The 13634-nt window shown below is 39.3% G+C and overlaps 1 protein-coding gene across 3 annotated transcripts in view; it reads right to left on the reverse strand.

Annotated features, from left to right (window-relative positions):
• The window catches only part of PEX1 (peroxisomal biogenesis factor 1), a 49478-nt gene that overhangs the window by 4763 nt on the left and 31081 nt on the right, over positions 1 to 13634 (reverse strand). For 2 of the 3 annotated variants that reach the window (XM_032782333.2, XM_032782332.2), the window contains exons 17-21: positions 12879 to 12943; positions 10073 to 10215; positions 9879 to 9982; positions 7859 to 8035; positions 6162 to 6392 (exon numbers count right to left, since the gene is read on the reverse strand). In XM_032782333.2, the coding sequence (XP_032638224.1) occupies positions 6162 to 6392; positions 7859 to 8035; positions 9879 to 9982; positions 10073 to 10215; positions 12879 to 12943 (720 nt within the window). The remainder of the gene's footprint in view (positions 1 to 6161; positions 6393 to 7858; positions 8036 to 9878; positions 9983 to 10072; positions 10216 to 12878; positions 12944 to 13634) is intronic. The other variant, XM_032782334.2, reaches the window with a different exon arrangement.

A 13634-nucleotide genomic window follows, 5' to 3' on the forward strand; every position in this document is an offset into this window, starting at 1 on the left:
GGGCTTTCCCTGAACAAGCGGCAGACCGGCTTTGAGAACCACTAGGTTACACAACCTTAACTCTGATGTTGTATCAACATCTGTCTTCTACCTACACATCAACAATCCCCATATACTCATACATGCTAGAACTGCACTAACAAAATTATATTTAAGCATAGTTTTAAACACAGTATTGACAGGGACTACCAGACATGCTACTTAGAAATTGTCTTTGTTGGAATGTCTGCCAAGCTGTTAAAGAAATTCCCTGATTCAGGTCTGATTCAGAGAAGTACCGAAGCACATGCATAACTTTAAGCATATGATTAGTTCCACTGACTTCTGATTAGGGTGACCAGATGTCCCGATTTTATAGGGACAGTCCTGATTTTTGGGTCCTTTTCTTAGATAGGCTCCTATTATCCCCCACCCCCTGTCCCGATTTTTCATACTTCCTGACTGGTCACCCTACTTCTGATATCCTTAAAGTTATTCATGTACCTATGTACATTGCTGAATTGGGGCCTTAATCTCTAATGGTCTGATCCAACAACCACTGAATCCAACCAAGACTCTTGTTGACTTTACTGAACTGAATCAAAACCTAAATGCATTTCAATTTACTGTGTTTGATTTTGTTCTACATTTCTATTTCCCTACACAGAGAACTGCCTTTGAAATTGCCTCCTTTAAGATACTGACTGCATTACTAGCCATTGTGCTTCCAAAACTGTTATTAATGTAGATGAAATTTGACATAATATATTTTGAACATTCATCCATGTTTTAACAGGGAAACATTATGAATATACAGCTTTCTTTTAGGGAAAAGAGTGGAAGAGTTAAACATGTTACAACTTGACAAACTTTTTAGAGTTCTGTTAAAGGAGAAAAAAAAAATTAAATTAGGTTCAGCCCAGTAATAAACAGCAGCAGTATATTTTCCTATTGCAATGGAGATCTGGGTTCAGAAGTGACCATCAGAGATTAAGCCCTATACCTTTAATAGCATTCTGTCATTTCATGGTTAAGACTGGATAGGTTAGGGGGTGGGACATGCAAATTTATTTTGTTTGAAAGAAGAGCGAAGTCAACAGATCACTTTATTTTGTAATTTAAAATATTTTAAGCTGCTTAATGATAATTGTTTAAAAAACAAAAAACAGGTTATCCAGTTACATATAGAGCCAAGTTTATTAAAAAAATCATATAGGAGTTTTACTCCGAAAGTTACAAGATCATTATTTGTTGCTAATAAAATGTTTTTGTGTTTAAAAAAAAGTTTGTGACAAAGATATAGTCTTAGTCACAGTTACTGAAGAATGCCAGGGACAATTCATTATATAGCATTATAGGTGTGTATACTGTATTGCAGATTTATGCAAAAATATAGTCCCTTATCCAAAGACCTTACATTCTAATATAAGTAAATATAAAAAACACCAGAGAGGAGATGAACACACGATGCACCAAACTGGCTGAAACTGTAGAACTGCAGTGACAATGGTCCTGGATGAAGATATTTGTCCCAATATCTTATCTCAAAGAAAATACTTTTGTTTGCAGTTCTCCATGAGTAAGGTAGTGATGTAGAATTGAGCTAAGTTCCACTTTAAGAATAAATGACATGAGGGATTGCCTGAGAATCCAGTCTGAATGCTAGGTGCAAATAAGTCTGGCTAAAGTAGATTCTGATATCTGAAAGACCACTGGGCATAATAAAAATTCCATACATAAGATTTGAACTTTTCTTGGTATTAATACTTTGGATACCAACAAATTTAATACGATGTTGGGAGAGACTGTAATATCCTAAACTTTATTGAATTAAGTTAAATCTTATTGAATGATGGTTAATACCTTTGGAATACATTGTGTTAAAAATGCTATTGTGTATGTATTGTGGCATTGTATATACCTTCTCTAGTAGGGAGGAGATACTTATGTACTCGAGCTGTTATCATCCCCTGAAGCCACCTTCTGCACCCCACAGAGAAACACAAACTGGATTCTCCAGAAACCAACAGATGAAGAAATTTTTTTTGGATATATAGCCTGAGTTTAAACTGACTTGGGGACGACTTCTAGAAAATTTCTCAGTCACTCAGCCATATTTTAGAGCAGGGTTTCTCAAGTCATGGGATCGGGACCCCATGCTGGGTCACCAGAATGTTTCAAAATGTCACATGGCAGCTCCTGTGGCTCTTGGCACATAGGGCTGGCTGGGCTTGCCTCCCTGCCGCAAGCATTGTAACCTCTGGGCTCTCAGAGCCACTCAGGTTTGGCCCAGCTGTCATGATGACAGGAGCCCAGGTAGGCCAAATTTGAATGAGTGGCACTGCAATGCCATGAGTCAGGTCACAACTCCACTCACACAGACTTGGTCCAGTCAGAGAGCGGGGCCAAACCGGAGCGATGCTGCAACCATGGAAGTTTCAATGCCCGGAGCCAAGAGCCACAGGAGCTGCCATGTGACATTTTGAAACATTCTGGTGACCCAGCGTGGGGTCCCACCACACAGGAGTTGTAGGAGTCACCACTGTGGGATGAGTGCTGGGCAGATCCAATCCTCCTCCCACTGGGTGGGGGAAGGAGGGAGAAGACTTGATCGAAACCACCCAAGGCCTCCACCTCCAGACTGTTTACTGGGTCATGACAGGCCATAAACATTTACAAAATGGGTCCTGAGCCCAAAAAGGTGGAGAACCGCTGTTTTAGAGGGTAAACACTGAAAAGCCTCTAGTTAACCTTTATTAGACTAAAATAATAGGCACTACAAAGTGAAAAAAATCAAAGATCAAACTGTTGGTGTCATTAAGGATAATCCTAAGCAACTTAAAAGGTAAAAGGCAATAAGGATATACAGTCTCCCTGTTTAGGCCTCAGATGAGCAGAAGCTCTTCCATGTTTAAACTCTAATTGACCTAACAGGCCAATAAATAGAAAAGGCCAGGTGCAATGCGTCCCTTATCAGTTTGCCATATCCGCTCAAACTGTCAATAAAAGCAGAAGTAGCATGAGGCCTGGCACCTTTATGCAAGGACAAGAGTAACGCCAAGAAGGAAAACTTACTAATGAGCTGCCGCAGCCAGATTACTTAATGCATTCTGTGCCTTACGTAATCTGTTACAGAGGGAGGGGGGGAGAAGTGTGATAGAAAAGAATGTCTGCAGCGCACGAAGAGGGAGGAAACGGGGGGCTTGCTTGTCAGCGAGAAAAGTTCTCATGATAAAGGAAAGACAGCTTGTTTTAGGTGTGCTGGATTTGAGGCATGTCAAGTCTCCCAGCACCACTTTGAGATCTCAAATAAACTTAGTTTGCTTCTCTACCCTGGTGTGTTTATTGGCGTGGTGCACACCGGGCGACGGACCCCCCTGCTGTTGCCCCCCTCGGGCACTTTGTGCCGGCAACAAAACCAAATAAACTTATATGGAACGTACTATTGCAATTAAAGAGATTAAGGTAAATCAAAGACAGAATGATCACTATATTTAAAACAGAGAAAATAAAAGATGAGAGAGAAATTTGGACAAAAATTAATCTGGATGAGTGGGTCTCTATATGAGTAACAGGATATACATTTTCAATATATATAGCTCAAAAAAATTTTTTTTTAAATAAATTACTGTATAGATGGCATTTGACTCTAGTTAAAAACCATCATATTTTTACACTAGGGATGCACTTAGTTGGAGGAGATGCAAAGAAGGGGGACCCACTTGCACATGTGGCAGTAGCACCCAGGGATGAGATGATTTTGGGAGGAAATTATTAAAGAAATTCATCTTATAACAAAATGCCAGCTTCCCAGGAATTCCCTGACCTGCTAACTTGATGCACCAGTAAAGGAGCTACATTTTAAACAGAATGACATATTCATTTCTTTTTTATTGTTAGCAAGATTTTGTATCGCATGTTATTGGAAAAATGTGACTTCTCCTATGGGATTGTGGTATAGTAAGATACGGAATCTCTTTATAATGGAAAATTTTTCACATCAAGTACGTATACAAGAGAAGCGCCAAAAAGAGGATAGGTATTTAGAAATTTGGTCACCCTTTTTAGCATACTCAGAATCTTTAGCTAGGTTCTTTGAATATTAACCGGATCCTGAATAAGTAATAAGTAATGTACAATGAAGTATGCTAATGTCTTATTGTAACTTTGATATAATAAAAAGTTAAAAACAAATTGTTTTCTTTGTGTTTTGGGAAAATATTTGAACTCTCTCATGTTAAAACTTCTTCCAAAATCTGGAATAGACTCATTTAGATTGGAAGGGTCCTCTTGTGTACTGTATCATGTAAATCCATTCCCTGTATCACAGCACAATTGAATTTATCATCTCTAAACCACCCTTAACAGGCAAGTGTCAAATTTAGCCTTGTGGCAAGTCTATCTCTGAAAACCTCAAGTAATGGCAATTCTACAGCTGCCTTTGGCAGTTTATTCTACTGACTAGCTGACATTATATTTATAACCTATTTCTAAATACTTGACATTAATTTTCTCTGATGCAACTTATACCTAGATCTTGTGGGATTACTGCAATTAGGGTAATACTTGCTCTACTGTATTTGAAAGTGTCATGGTAAACAAAGTTATTTTGAGGGGTTTTATGATTTCAGTAAATATGAACAAAATGTACTCCCTAGGGCTAAAAATAGAGAATACAGCTTTGAATGTTACTGGCCAAGCTTTGTTATAAGATTGTATTATTACTTCTATGGTAACATAATTAAAACTATACCTCATGTGACCTTGAATGAATGGAAGCAAAGAGCTGCCAAAGAACTATGTCTACCCTGAGAATCTAGTTATACCTGTTGGGAAGAAGTGGTTACCTGAATTATAATGTCATTAAATGATTTAGTAGGAATTTAAAGGAAAGTTGTTTAACCAGTTAGGATTTCAGTCTGACAACAGGTTGTTACAGATTCAAATCACCAAGCTTTCTTCAAAATGATTAATATTTATTTTCTGTACAAAAACCTCTAATAGGACTTTTAGCAAACCCCTATTACCTAGAGCCAATTTGAAGATAAGAAAAAAAATATGATTTTATCAGTAAGAGAGCTTTCAGGATTTAAATTTTTTTTTTTTTAATAAATCCACGCATTTCATAGAGATGCCAGATCCTGTTTCAAAAATTAAATTTACGTTTTCATTTGTTCACTGCATCACATAAGTTCTTAAACATATCCTCAATGTTTTTTACAATTTCTGGTCTTTGGTTTTCAACACACGTTGAACCTGTTTATGTGTGTCTGATGTGAATTATAACAAAACAAGCTGGTCGATATATGGCATCAAAAGGACCAGCATTAACAAAATAAGTTACCCATCCATGGTTGGTAAAGTCCCATTATGGTGAAATCCTGAGTCTTACACAAATAAAGGGATAAAGGAATCAATTCCTTTTTAACAGCGGTGGCAACAAAACTATGGACGTAAGAACCAGAATTTCTAATCAATAACTGCAGTTGAGATTTTCTTACTCCACAGAAGCAATCCATTTGACCAAAAGTAGTGCACTGATGGAATAGCTGATTGGAAACTGCCACATTCCAGGTGCTGGAATTCTCAGCATTTTAATTTAATAATTTTAATAACTGGAGATATACCAATCTCCTAGAACTGGAAGGGACCTTGAAAGGTCATTGAGTCCAGCCCCCTGCCTTCACTAGCAGGACCAATTTCTGCCCCAGATCCATAAGTGGCCCCCTCAACGATTGAACTCACAACCCTGGGTTTAGCAGGCCAATGCTCAAACCACTTGGCTCTCTGGCACTCTATGCTGACTGAAATGATTTTGTAATATGGTACTATTCAGCCTTGGTTACTTTGGGAGGATTTTTCCTGGGGAAAAAGAGAGTGTTTACATAAAAAGAACTAGTTAGGCCACGGTTTACTTCATTATAAAATATCTTGGTCTAAGACACTGTCAAACTGCAGAGAAGTCAATATCATATTTTGTCAGTGAGACTTCCTTTCTCCTCTTGGGAGGTGGCAAAAGAAGATGGCCTGGGAAGGTTTGAGAGATAAAGCACTGTAACTGTTCCTGTCTTTTAAATTCACTGTATCATTTTCAAACACAAAATATCCTAATTTGTACATTTTTATACTGTCCCCCTAAAAAAGTTTAGAATAAATGTCAATTATAGAAAAAGAGAATTTACCAGTTCTGATGGAGTTCCATTTCCTAGCTCTGATTCATAGGAGCTTCCAAAGTAAAGACGATAAATGTTGGACCTTGAATCTTCAGGAAACAACTCGGACATCTCTAAGGAAATAAGAGACTGCTCCAGCCCTCCTTCTACATCCCCTGCTGAATCATCTGAACCGCTGCTATGGTTTAAGAAAACCATAGAAGAGAGACTGAGGTCACTGTCTGAACCAGAACCGATAACCTGGGACAAAATGAGAACCATTGTCAGAGGCTTTAATTTATTCACACGTAACGGCAATTTGCTATTTTATTTAAAATTGATATTTAACAAACAATTTAATTTGAGTTGTTTCTGCTTGGTTGCTGATTCTAGCAATCCCTCCTCCACTGTGAGGAAATTTCTAAGTATTTTGAAGAGAAAATCCTTCAGATTTAGCAGGAATTTTTTGCTTATGTAGCAGACAGAAGAGCAATAATTTGTGGAGATAAATATAATGTCTTATTTCATTGTTTTGTGGCCTGTGTCAATCACTAAGCATATGGAGACGTTAATAGAACTTCAAATGCAACCTGTACTGTACCATATCCTTCCAGGCTGATGCAAGACTGCTGGAAAGTAACAGGTCCATTATTAGTGGTGTTTGTCAATGTTTCTATTAAGAACGTGTTGAAGTTGACAGGGCCCTGTGTTCACTCAGCAGCCAATGTCCAGTGGCGTCTCTTGGCCTGGAGCTGAGGCTTGTTGGAGGGAACTCTCCATTATTAAGAGTCTTAGTTTTAGCTCTCAATTTTTTCTTACCCTACCCTTAAAGATCGAGCAGATTGTGCACTCTCAGGGGATATGAGATTCAACCAAACAGTGGACACAAGGAGAATGCCCATCACTGACCGGGATGGTCTCCCAGCAAGAAATATACCACTTGAAACCCAGACAGCCTGGCCTACCCCCAAGGCAATAGAATCTAACAGGGGAAAGTCCCCCTTCACAATGAGTAAAGAGATCTAAAGTCACCCTAAATTATTAAATAAAAAGTAAATATAATAACTAAAGAAGGATACTTAGGCTAAGCAACTTTGAAAGGAAGGCATGCAGAGTGGCTTGCCTGTGCACCCCTTTATAGCCTCAGAGTGGGACATGAGGAATTATATGATGCATGCGCAGGCCAAAGAGACACTACTACCAAAATACTCTGATTAAAGGTGCATGAGGCATGAGCACACTTGAAGTGGAGCACTCATGGGGACTCTACTCAGTGAACAATTATCAGGTGTCCATGCTGATATTATTAGGTATGTCAACTGCTTTTAGTACCCTAATGTTGAAAAAAGCTCACTGACCCTAAGGACACTCACGTGAGGGGCTACTGGGTTCTATCTTGTCACTCCTCTCATTCAATATGCATGGGTTCAGACCAAAACAAATCAATTTAACCTCTTTTCTAAATGGCAAATATACTTTAAAAAATTAAACTAATTTTGTCACAGGGAAATTACAATTTTAATAACTTAAAAATATAGAATAAGTTTTAAACTATCTGTCAGAGTTTACAGATCACAGAAATTATAGGAAAAGGAGACATTTTATTTAAATATGATTTTGCCAAAAGTGGCAGAAATCTATTTTGGGTAAAGTTAACCTCTTTAAAATATATTCGTAACACAATGCAGTAATTAAGGAAATACTTTCAATACTTTAAGTGCACTTACTTGTGGTAAATTTGAACCCAAGCTAGCATGTATTGCCTCTAACTGAGCATTGTACAGTAAAGCTTTTAGGTCAGCTCCTGTGAAGTGCTCCGTTTTTGCTGCCAAATGCTGAAAGTCCACATCATTTGCCAAAGGCAGAGAATGACAGAGAGCTTTTAGGATTTCAAAACGAGAAGTCTGAAAAGAAAAAAACAAAAAAAGGTAAAGTCATCTGTTTCCTGATTCTAACTGCTATTCAGTACTTGGACAGTAATTCTCTCAAGCACTTTCTCAAGAGGTCAAACTAATCTACAGAAATGTATGTTTTGGAAGGGGATACTCATATACAACTCTACCCCAATAGTCTGTGACCCGATATAACACAAATTCAGATATAACACGGTAAAGCAGTGGGGAGCCCCGGGCCCTTTAAATCCCGACCCGAGCCCCGCTGCCAGAGCTGCGGTGGTGATTTAAAGGGCCCGGGGCTCCCCGCAGCGGCTGGAGCACCCGCCCTTTAAATCACCACCAGGGAAGCCAGTCCAGTCCAGCAAGGTGTACCGGCTCTTCCCGGTACGCCCTAATGGACCAAACCCGATATAACACGGTCTTACCTATAAGACAGTGAGATTTTTTGGCTCTCGAGGACCGCGTTGTATCGGTGTAGAGGTGTAGTACATATATGAAAATACTGCACAATCTATTTTCAAATACAAGCATATGCTTATTACTACTATCACTTAATTTTTCTAAGAAAAATATTGCCAAACAAAATATCCAGTGAGCCATGAATTCTCTGAGCACATTCTCTAATTATATTATCAATATCCAATATTTTTAAATACACCATTAAATGTGAACTCTCATGCACATTTTGTAAATAGAACGGGATTTTTCCTTTTACCACTTTTCACCTTTCTAAACATAAGAAGAGAAGTGTCCACAGAAAGGAAATGACCCTGTTGGCCTGAAGAGCTCATTTTTTTGTCCTATGGAAATAGCAATGAAAAATATTTGGATAGAATGTGTTGCATTCTTACTGCATGGGATTATCTTTATACATGTGAGAATGAAATGGGATGATATCTGTTAAACTTGCCATGTAAATTGCTAATGAATATTCTCCATTATAATTAGGGGCAATCAAAGGGACAAATCCTGCAATCTCTACTGGCCTGATCCAAAACCTACTGAAGTCACTGAAAGTCCTTCCATTTACACCAGTGAGTCTTGGATCAGGTCCTATGTCTGTACATAATTGTCCAAATGCTGATGAAATGTGTTTCCATTGCATGGAGGCCAGATAATGGAAAGCCCAAACAGTGGGACTCCATGCCTACTGCTCTGGAAAACACCAGGTCACTAATTTGCATGGGGAAGCAAAAGGCGATGTACTCTACTCATCATCATGCCCTGCAACAGCAGGTGAAATGGTGACCTGGGCCCTGTTGGCAGATGGAAATGACAAATTTCAATCTCCACAATCCCTGCTCCTATGTATTTCCTGTAAGCAAAGCCCCTTTTATGTTGGCTTTGTTCACAAGAGATCATGATTAGTTCTACATCTGTGGAAAACAATGGAAGAATATCTGAAGAAAATAAACACTAACACTACCAGTCAAATCAAATCAAATATGGCTGTCTACTAAATGGGATTACAAACATCTGAAGGGTTACATTCTTTCTACAAACACAAGACCTAAGAATACGGGGTCTGATTTTACACTGCTTGAACAGTGCATAGTCAGTTACACAGTACAAAGTGGGCGTAGAACTCCATAATTCTGATTTGGTCATGTTTGATCCCCATTTTACATTCATTGCATCTGATCCACTCTGTATTACTCTAGTTTTATACCAGTGCAATTCCACAGAAATTAGTAAAGTTACACAGGTGTAAAACTGAAGTGATGCAATGGTGAATCAAGTCCACTTTGTTCAGGTGTACATGACTACACAAAGTACAAGGCAGTGGAGAATCCTGTTCATTATTCTGATTTTTTTCCCCTTTCATATATGGTGCAGTATATTGTTTCTTCACCTGATCAGGAGGAGGACAGTACAGGCATTTATCCAGTCGACCTGGCCTCAACAGAGCAGGGTCAATCAAATCAGGACGACTAGTAGCAGCCAACACATAAACCCCTTAGAAAAAGTAAGAGATCATCATTAATGTGTTGAACATATGCCTTTAAAAAAAAAAAAAAAAAAAAGAGAGATAGCGAAATTATTTACCTTGTAAGCCTTCTACTCCATCCAGCTGAGTCAACAGTTGGTTAACCACTCGGTCTGTCACTCCAGTATTATCATGACCTCGTCGAGGGGCAATGGAATCAAACTCATCAAAGAAAACTATACAAGGCTTGGCTGCCAGTGCTCTGGAACAAAATGCAATCCTTCAATTCTGCTTAGGTTTAAGCTAAGTAAAATAAATCTGCTTAGAGATGTGAAATATGTGTTCTGTTTGTAAGGACTTGTCTACACAAAACACTTATTTGTAACAAGCTGGGGTGTAAATCTACCCTGCGCTAGTGGGAATCCTACTACCATGCACGAAAAGTTCTGTAGTATTTGATCTATCCTGCTTCGAAAAAGGAGTAGACTGAAGCACAATAGGGAACTTCTAGTGTGCAGAAGCAGGGTTCACACGGAGCTTGTCTACACAAACATTTAATTTACAGCATGCTGCTGTGTGAATCTAGCCAGCACTAGTCTGCCACAGTCTACCTGTTTGTGTGGACCCAGGTTATGCACACAAAAAATCTGCTAATGCGCTTTGATCTAGTCCTGTTTCAAAGAAGACTAGATCAAAGTGCTCTAACAAACTGTTTATGCCTGAACTGTTAGAACTTGGCAGGGGTAGATTCACACCATAACTAGCCGCAGTCTAAATGTTTGTGAAGATAAGTCCTTACTGCAGTGGTTCTCAAACTTTTGTACTGGTGACCCCTTTCATATAGCAAGACTCTGTGTGCATCCGCTTCTTATAAATTAAAAACACTTTTACATATTTAACATAATTATAAATGCTGGAGGCAAAGTGGGGTTTGGGTGGAGACTGACAGCTCATGACCCCCATGTAATAACCTTGTGATGGGATCCCGACCCCCAGTTTAATAACCCTCTGTATGGCAGGCTACTGCAGGGTAGATTTATATCTCAGCTTGCCATGAACTCAGTGTTCATGTAGGCCAGTCATGTGCAACCTTATTACACAGGAGGGCCATATAAACCTAATACTCCTTGGGAAATTCTGTACCAAAAATTTAAAAATTCTCCACACAATATTTTCAAATTCTGCTTATTTTATTTGTTAAAATAACACAATATAATCACAGTGGTTTCAATTATTTTTGGTCATTTATTTAAAAATACCTGTCAGCAAGTATGTCTGTAACACTACAGGCAATAAAAAAAAAAAATTCAGAAAATGTTTTTTTTGACAAATAGATTCTATACTCAGCATATTAATACAGAACTCTAAGTAACAATTCATTTAAACATCAATATAGAACCGTATTTCCCGCACCCCTCGGAGTCAGGGAGGTAATGGAGTTGCTGAGGGAGAGGGAAGTAATTGCTGGGAAGGAGTCTGGATGTGACTTGGAGGGTTGTTGGATATGAGTGGGAAAAGTATGGAACAGGTTTTTTTTGAGGGGTGGGGAGGGACTGTTAGGGAGCTTCACCATGCAGACCCTGGCTGACCCCTAGCTTCTCCCATTCAGTCAGGCACTTCAGCCGTGTTCCCATGTGTCCCTGCACCCCCATGTATCCTTGTATGCTCTAGCTACATGTCCCTCCACCCCCACTCAGACACCCCCCTCTTCCTGTGTGGTCCTGCACCCCCCCCCCACATCCCTATGTGTCTCTGTGCCCCCACTCAGCCAGCTCCTTCCTCCTGTAGCTCTGCACCCACTCTTGCTCTGCACATGTGGCCCTGCACCTCCTTCCCCCTGTGGCCCTGGGCCTCCACTCCCATTCAGCCCCAGTCTGTCCTCCCACACTAGCCCTTATGAGCCCCTGTCTGACTGCACAGCAGCTGCATGCTATCTCTCCATAACCCCTGTCTCTTGACGTGGCCTGACAAGGGCTGTGAAGGCGGCAGGCTCTTTCTCTTCTCTAGCAGGCTGGGAGTGGTTGCTGTGTTCTATTGCCACAGTGCCCTCTGGTGAACAAAAGGTGAAACCGCAGCAACATTCCAGCAGAAGCTTTTTTCTGGGCAAAAAATTAAAATTATGAGAGACTCATCAATTATGCACACGTGCAGTGGCACAGAATTCCCTCAGGAGTAACCTAAGCACAACCTTGTGTGGGCCAAACAGATTCTACAGATTTTAATAAGATTTTAAATCACCTGTATTGGTTTATATTTTCAGTTCAGCTTGTTTTGTATGTTTTTAGACAATCTATGTATAGTATTGTCTATTTATACACTTATGTAAACATGAAGACAAAACGCTAATGAATTTGCCATTAGTATATTGTGCAAAGCAAACAGTGGGCCTTATGAAATACTCTGGTGGGTTGTGTATGGCCCCCGGGCAGTAGGTTGGACACTCTTGATGTAGACAAGTCTTAATATAGTTACATTTAATTATAGAAGGCAGCAACTATTATGGTTTCCTGTGGAAATGAGCTGCTTTGAAGAACAGGATTTCCAGTTAACTACCATTAATATTTTATGCTTTATTTTGTACTTATGTCTATTTCCTTCTGAAGTTCACAATTATGGTGTTAAAATACTATGGAAACTTTAATGTCAATACTAGCTAACATGTTTGTAAAGTCTTACCTGAAGGCCACCTACATAATAAACTGCAAGGAACTCAAATTTATCAAATTATGAAGAATGAAGGTTAAGTTGACCCTGTCAGTATTTTAACATGTGGTTTCAGCATGTCTAGCTATTTCAGACCTAATGATCAAGACCCATTGAGCCTGCTCCTTCAGACTGCTGACTAGGAAATTCAAATAACTATTTTTGGCATCAGCCATGAAAGTGGAATCTATTTATAACAACATTTATTCTTAGAGAACCAACCTGTTAAAGACATCTCGAACAGCTTGCTCACTTGCTCCAATATATTTACTGAGGAGCTCTGGTCCCTATAAAATAGCAAAATGAGAAAACTCAGGAGCTGTGGTTTTTCTTAATTCCATATCACTGTGGACTCTATTAGCAAGGTGGGTTATTTATACAAGCACTAGAGAATTTCAACATAATGGGCAAGCAGTGGTTCCCAGGTGAGCCAAAAAACTAGATAACTGTGCCAGGTAGTGCTAATTTCATTGACACTCAGTTTTCCTGCTATAAAGGGAAATGTGTTACAGTATCACAAGTCTGTGGATTGTGTTCTGAAGATACATTATACTATTCTGGCCAGCTGCATTACCCCTATGTTAGAATCCTTTTATAAAGAAGAAGAAATTAAGAATACATAACATTTTCTAAAAAATTCTTAGTGATTAATTACAAACAAAACTTTCAGATAACATTGTGTGACCACAGCATGAAGTCACTCAGTGGTGCTTAGATAGCCAGGGCCAGATCCATAAAGGTACTTAGGCATCTAAGTCTTGGGTTTAGGTGCCTACATTTCAGTTTTGTCTCCAGTGCAATTCACAAAACTCCCACCAAACCCACTCAGTGCCTAAATTTTCAGGATCAAAGTTCCTTCTGTGCCTCTGTTTCTGCCTCTGAGCAGGTGGACTGGTGTCCAGACACCTGTCTCCTGCCTAAGCCTCAGACTGAGGGCATATCTACACTTACCTCCGGAGTGATCGATCCAGCAGGGGT

This window comes from Chelonoidis abingdonii, chromosome 2 (genome assembly GCF_003597395.2).
Source record: "Chelonoidis abingdonii isolate Lonesome George chromosome 2, CheloAbing_2.0, whole genome shotgun sequence".
NCBI lineage: Eukaryota > Metazoa > Chordata > Testudines > Testudinidae > Chelonoidis > Chelonoidis abingdonii.